The 7525-nt window shown below is 29.3% G+C and overlaps 1 protein-coding gene across 1 annotated transcript; it reads left to right on the forward strand.

Annotated features, from left to right (window-relative positions):
• The first annotated feature begins 1263 nt into the window (after positions 1 to 1263).
• Positions 1264 to 6556, forward strand: LOC105180031. The gene is made up of 5 exons (XM_020691524.1): positions 1264 to 1447; positions 2042 to 2176; positions 2471 to 2555; positions 3187 to 3246; positions 6338 to 6556. Exons 1-5 carry the CDS (start codon positions 1264 to 1266, stop codon positions 6378 to 6380), a joined length of 507 nt encoding a protein of 168 aa, XP_020547183.1. The 3' UTR covers positions 6381 to 6556.
• Positions 6557 to 7525: the final 969 nt, after the last annotated feature.

The raw sequence follows: 7525 nt of genomic DNA on the forward strand, positions 1-7525 counted from the left end.
CTGGCGTGAGAAGTTTTGAATCAATCCTCTTGGGATCATTGTAATATTTTTTCAGGAATTTTTATGAGAAATTCCCTCATTTGTATTTTCAGAATCTGAAAATATTTCATATTTTCATTGTAACTCGAACTTTCATTCGGTTTGATTTTCTCTTTAAAGAATTTTCTTCATTAGTGGATAAATAATATCATTAAGCTTGTTGTTTTGAGATCATATATATAAACTAAAATACCATATTTTAATATAATCTAAAACTAAAATATAAGATGTTGACATAATTCTAATATATAGTGAATAAATGTATTTTTGTTTTTTCATACGCATTATATTAAATATTTGCTTACAAAAAAATTATCAAAACATACTAATTGTTGGTTAAGCTTGTTTTTAGATAAAAGAAAGCAAAATACCATAATTTAATATCATCCAAAATTAAAATATAATATATTGGCTAACAATTATAATATATGGTGAAAATTTTGAAATATAAGCATTTTGTTGTAGTGGATATTGAAATTATAATGATAAAATTTATATGAATTATATTAAATATTTATATACAAAAAAATTTACCAGAATGTACTAAATTATTGATTAAGTTTATTTCTGGATAATATAAACTAAAATATCATATTTTAATATCATTTAAAACTAAAATATGAGATAGTACCACACTGTTCCTTTTATTTATCCAAAAAAAAAAATTATTTTATTCTTAACTCAAATATTCACTTTACCATCATTTTGAGAAATTTTGTAATTTAGATTTCATAATTTTATGATTTTAATATATTAATTTATATTTTATAATATATCATTCGACTAATATAATTAACATAATTGTTAGATCTGATTGGCTAAAATTTTCAATCGATATATAATAAAATAGAATCATTGAGACTATCCACTTAAGCGCCACTTATCCGCAAATGTGGACAACCTGAATGAGCTTTATTATGCCAAATGAAACATAGTATATTTTTTAGATAAAAATAAAAAAACTATTAGACTTCATCCAAAATAGATCTTAGCAATATTATCTAACAACTCTGTGGATAAAGAATTAAAAATATTAAAGTATATTATATTTTTATCTTTTATTTTTTGAAGTATATTCAATATCTTTTTTGATAAATACTGAATAAAATAAAGAAAAAAATCTCTCAAATTTATTTTTAATTTGAATTTCCAAGCAAATGTTTACCGTTGGAGGCTAATTTTTATAAGCATTCTAAATTAAAAAGAAAAAAAAAAAAGAAAGAAATGTTACCGTTGATTGGCCCACTATATATTACACAATTTCATCTTTTCAAACTCTTCGATCAGTTTCCTTCACTTTCTCTCTCTTTGTTCTTGTTTTTCCAGGAGACCAGAGGGAAATCCATTAGACCCGAAGATTACACTAAAGATGGTATACAGGCCTCAGAGGACAGCTCCTCGTCTGCTGGTACATTACTTTGTCTTTAGTACCTGCGGTTTTTTTATTACATCTTCTTGAAGTTAAGCAAAAAGTAAAAGAAAAAGATGAAACCAAGATTACAACTGATCAGTCAATGAAATTTTCTGAAATTCTGTAATAATATATATATATATATATATCATCTTCTTACCCTTCCCTTATGCCCTGGATTACGAAAAGGGAACAGTTTTCAGAATTCGATTCTTGTGTTTTTGTGCTTCTCAGAAACTTTTGATATCAATTTCTGTTTCTTCTGCGAAGATATTTTGCTTGCGCAATAAAACTGAAAACTCTCTTGCTCAAATCTTCAATTAATCAACAAATTCCCCCCAAAATCTTAATTCAGATTCTCTCTACCTTCTTCAATTAATCAACAAATTCCCCCCAAAATCTTAATTCAGATTCTCTCTACCTTTCTTGAAAAGAGTTTTCGGGCTTTTCATGGGATTTTGTAGTATGAAAAGGAAACCCCTCTAGTAAGTATGATAAGACAGGAAGAAAAATCTTGATTGGGGTGAATTAGGTTGGAATTTAGGTATAAGATTAGTCTGATCAAAGTTGATGTAATTGGCATATTTGCAGGAGGCTACAGGAAAAAGAAAAGCGGCGCTAAGGAGGGAAAAGATGAGGCCGGGAAGGTCTACGAGTGCAGGTTTTGTTCCCTCAAGTTCTGCAAGTCTCAAGCCCTTGGGGGACACATGAACCGCCACCGTCAAGGCAACCTCTTTTCATTGCCCTAATTTCAATGTTCTACGTTTTTCTTCACATTATAAAATCAAGACAATTTCCATCACTGCATCTTTCTTATTAACCCTCAATAAATAAAAGTAGAGTTGTAAAATACTCCCCTTCGATTTTTCGCCAATTAGTTTTCCTTGTACAGTGGAGCATTGTCTTGTCAATCCCTGTTCTCATTCATGTAAGGAAAATGTTTCTGGGCTACTGTATTTTCTTTTTTTTTTTCTTTGGATTCTTGCTGAAATTTTTTATTTCTTCATTATATTTTCTCAGATAGGGAGACAGAAACCTTGAACAAGGCTCGTCAACTGGTCTTCACTAACGATTTGGCTCCTGCTCACCTAGGTTATGTTTCAAGGTATATGTATGAACTCTCCCCATCCCTTTTCTTCCTTTTCTTAATTCATTTTTAAATTTTAGATGTTCAAACTTTGAAATACTAAGAAAATAAAGAAAAGGGCTCAAGGTTCTATATATGTTCTATTACTGATCGATATTCCTTCTACAAATTCTTCAGTGCAATGTTATTCTGTCTTTTTAATTTTTTTTGTTGTTTCTTTTCCCCATTTGGCTGTAATGATTTGAAGTGTTGAGACTATTTTTCATGGGCTCTTGAAAGGATTTTGAGAAAATGACGATGTTTGTACATTATTCTAGCAGCTGTAAGTTCTTTCGTGAAAATTTCTGTTGACGTATATTTGACAAAAGCATATCTCGTGTTTCCCTTGTTTACACTGTATATCTCCACTCTTTAAATACGAAATAATAATTTTATTTGTTAAAAGTAAACATTTCAGATTTATGCATGCATTGAAATTTTAAAAATCTTCACTATATTGAACACAAGAATATCGTGAGATGTTTTTTGATTTTATTCTTCTATCCTCTTGCTTAGCCATATGCTTATCTAGTCTTTCTTTTGTTTTTTTGGGTTTGGGTCTTTCCCTTCTTGTAATGGAATTTAATCACATTTGCATGTTTTCACAGTGGATTCCCATTTGGTGGTTGATAGTGGAAACCAAACTTGAGACTGCAAGCCATCAGAATTGGTAAGTCTGTGTGAGAGGTTAGTGATGTTTTCGCAAATTTTCTGCAATTTAGCTGCTAGTGAGGCTTCCTTCGCTAGCACTTTGGTTTGAAAAAGTTTTGGCTTTGATCGGCAACTGGGAGTCTACTACTTTAGGAGCAGTAAGTTTGAAAAAGTTTTGGCTTTGATCGGCAACTGGGAGTCTACTACTTTAGGAGCAGTAAGTTACTACTTTGTCTTAACTGCTATTATCTTTGTTACCAGTCAATTTCTGTTGCATATTATGCCTTTGAATTGGAGAATGCCACATGTATTTATGTTGTTATCTTCTATGTCTTGGTTTATTCGTAGTTCTGCCTTATTAGCATGTTTATTGTTAGCAATTATTTTATTGAATAGAGATGTCATATTATTTATTAGCAATTATTTTATTTGCAAGCTTATTGTTAGCAGTATTGTCATTGTCTATGTCTTGCTAGTGCCATTAAAATTGTGAATTGTCTAGCATGTTTGAAGTCCCAAAGAGTATCAGACAGATATGACGAATCATCATTAGAAAATTCCAAACGTATGTATTCTGCAATTAAAAATGGTGGCCTAACACATGTAGCATGCATATATTTGATTCTACAAGTGAAGCATATTAATAGTATTATAGGTTATGTGTACTCGTTTATTAAAGGTTGAAGGCTTTGGATTTGGTTTTGCAAATTCTGTGTTACCGAAAAACTTTATATTGCTAAAAATTGTGTGGGAATCAAAAGGGTTGAGTAGGATTTAAACACTCAATTGGGACACATTTTGGCCACTAAAAGTATGCTTTTTGATGATATTTTAGAACCTAATGTTAACTTGTGTATCTTCATATTCCTCTCGTCAAACTTGTGTATCTTCATATTCCTCTCGTCAAATTTCTAACCGAAAAGAAACCAATGTCCTTATTAGTTCTTTCTTGCCGACTTTTCTCCCATATTTTGAAATCAAGGAGGTTGAAACCATTAAATTTATACTTTGTAAACTTCAAATCCAAATTTTGTGCGCTGATTTCTTTGAAAAACTCACGTGACCATCATTTTGACTCGGAAAGAATAGGATTGGGAATATTTGAGGCTGTTGAAATGTGAATGGTGCAAGTATAGAGTTGAGACCTAAATTGGAGAACGAATCTCCCCTTTTTTTTGTAAATTTATTCTTGATTAATTCGTCGTGTTGGGTTTTCTTCATGAGCTTATTTTGAAACTTTTTGTTGTTATACATTTAAAATTATTGTATGAATTTACAGAAATCATGTTGGTTCATGTTTAACATCTATGTTTGCAGGTGTATCATAAAAAAATATCGAAAATCTATATTATCCAACTATGAGTTATTTTATTTTGTGGACTTTGGAAAATAAAATACTATGCTAAAGCGTAGAGCGGTTGTCTTTCTAGCCAATTAAAATTTTTTAAGAAGATTTCATGAATTTTGTAAATATATGTAATCTCAAACATTTGATAAATATTTTTAATGAACAAATTAATACTAGATATGGGATTTTTTTTAGTTTTATTGAATAATCAACCATAGTATATTTCTAAAAAAATTATTTTCTTTTTTATTCTTTTACTAAGATTTGTTTTCTCTTGTCAAGTGCTTTGTGTTATCAACTCATGTTTTCAAAATCAGTATCAAAATGCACTAATTTCTTTAAGATAAATTTACAGACTTTGAATATTTTGTGCAATTTTAATAAGTATATAGATGTATTTCATTTACTTGTTTGTGGATAAGTGCCTAAAAAAGTCACATGTTTTTATTTTCAAAGAAAGTCATTAATTGATCTTTATTGTCATTTAAAGCAGTTTTTGTATTCTTGGAAACACTTTGAAGTTTGAAGTGCATTCGATTTATTACTTTAGAACAAATGAAATTTTTTTTCTTTAGAATTCCATAAAAGTGTGTAATTAACTTTGTTGTTGTGATAAATAATTGTATTGATAATACTTAAAGAACTACATGCATTACCTATATTGCTACTCGCCAAGATGTGGTAACAAATTTTTTAAAATGATAGGTGTACAAGTAATATAAAAATAAATAATGAGATTGGCATCTAGACAACCGCTTTATCTTGTAGTGTATGATATTTTATTTCTGAAATTCAAAAATAAACTAATTTGTGGTTGCGTAGTAGTGATTTTCAATAAATTTTACTATGATACACCTGCAAAGGTTGGACGTTGACATGGACAAATATGGTGTTTCTGTACAATTTGTACAAAAGTTTTAAATGCATGACAATCAAAAGGTTTTGAAAAAGCAAATTGGATAAAACCTAACATAATGAATAATTTGGGAATAAATTAACAAAAACAATGGAGGATTATCTCCCTTTTAGGCGTCAACTCCGAACTACCTTGCATTCTTCACATTTAAACTGACCTCAAAGTTCATAATCCTATTACTTCCAAGTTAGAATGTTGAGAATGTGAAGGTTTCATAGAAATCACGTACATTTTGGATTTGAAGTATACAAAGAAAAAATACAATGGTTTCACCCTTTCTTGAATTTTAAAATATGGAAAAAAAATCGATGGAGAATAACTAGATAGGGACAAAGGTATTTAAACTGCCTCAAAGTTCATAATCCTATTACTTCCAAGTTAGAATGTTGAGAATGTGAAGGTTTCATAGAAATCACGTGCATTTTTGGATTTGAAGTATACAAAGAAAAAATACAATGGTTTCACCCTTTCTTGAATTTTAAAATATGGAAAAAAAATCGATGGAGAATAACTAGATAGGGACAAAGGTTTGCGTCTTTGGTTAGAAAAATGGTAGAGAGGAAGAGATAGATACATTAGGTTATCATGTTGTTCTAGATAGTGTCAAAAAGCACATTCTTTTTAGTGGTCAATGTGAAACAATTGAGTGTTTGAATCTCCTACTTCAATTCTTAAATTTCCCCGCACAGTTTTTAACGACATGAAGTTATTTTGGCAAGCACATAATTGAGAAATCAAATACAAACTCTAGAGCCATCAATCGTAATAGATGTATATTGATAGATACATTATGCATTTTGCTCTTTACATACTTTAAATGATACTGATATTGTTGATTATGTGCAGGGTAATGCTAGTGAAGATGATCCGACAAGTGTTAGCCAAATGATACAGTCGTCAACTTGCTTCACTAACACACTAGCTTTCATGACACACACAAGAGCCTTGCGGTTCCTTTTTTAGGACATCGATATCTATTATCTTTAGAACAAATTTGACCTATTGTAAATAAAGAATACTTTGTTTGTAGTACTTTTGGTCTTCAGTGGAAAAAGCCTTTGTGATTTAAGTTCCTCTTTTTATTTTATATTCTTTCAATTTTTAATGTGACGCAACACCACTTACAAAGTATTAGAAATATGTCTATATGACTTAAACATGATTAGTGGAAAGAGAGCATTATTTATCAAGCATATCAAATAACTCGTTGTGTTGGATCCAAGAAAGTAGTAATTGCAAGAAACAAGTAAAAGATAGTGTTGCACCATCAAAGTGTAGTTGATCTCGTTGTGGAGTTTACCACATCAATGAGGGTTCATGTAATTATTATGACATAGCTCAACTTATTAAGTAAGTACGGAACCAAATAAAGCAATCCCTAGAATTCATAGTTGAATAGAGAAATATTAGACAATTTGTAGTTCAAAGCAATTAATTTAAGCATTTCATTTACATGCATAAACACGGCAAACAACTAATAATAACCTTGAATACACTTAAAACATGGATCTTCCCATTGGACCTCTCATTCACCAGCCTCTGTCCTGTCTTTTTATGATCTCTGCAATAATCTATTAAACCAATCATGTCCATATTTATGGGTTGCAGTCAAAAGAATATACAGTAAAACCTCTATAAATTAAAACCTTGGGACCATGAAATTTTATTAATTTAGAGAGATATTAATTTATCGATAAATTAATATTTTATTAATTAAAAGAGAGATTTTTTTTTTAAATTCAGCAAATTTAGTACATATGTATTGAAAATAAATGAATTCATATATGTTTCATTGATTATATTCATGCATCAATTAATTTTTTATAACTAATTAAATATATTCATGTATAATATCAATTCATTATTTATAATTAACTATTATATTCATAGACACATGTATCAATTCATTGAAATAACTTAAATATACATGTTTACATTAATTTATTGCACTTAAATAACTATTATACCCAATTAAATATATTCATGCATGATGAATGAAACATATATACTACATAAATCTCAATATGATAATAA

The sequence above is a fragment of the Sesamum indicum genome, unplaced genomic scaffold, assembly GCF_000512975.1.
Source record: "Sesamum indicum cultivar Zhongzhi No. 13 unplaced genomic scaffold, S_indicum_v1.0 scaffold00284, whole genome shotgun sequence".
Classification (NCBI taxonomy): Eukaryota; Viridiplantae; Streptophyta; class Magnoliopsida; order Lamiales; family Pedaliaceae; genus Sesamum; species Sesamum indicum.

What these genes read in the sequence shown, in the direction of transcription:
- LOC105180031 (XM_020691524.1), top strand. Translation starts at nt 1,264, where the DNA reads ATGTTACCGTTGATTGGCCCACTATATATTACACAATTTCATCTTTTC. An exon ending in GGACAGCTCCTCGTCTGCTG is followed by an intron (nt 1,448 to 2,041) that starts GTACATTACTTT and finishes GCATATTTGCAG; the next exon opens with GAGGCTACAGGAAAAAGAAA. An exon ending in CACCTAGGTTATGTTTCAAG is followed by an intron (nt 2,556 to 3,186) that starts GTATATGTATGA and finishes GTTTTCACAGTG; the next exon opens with GATTCCCATTTGGTGGTTGA.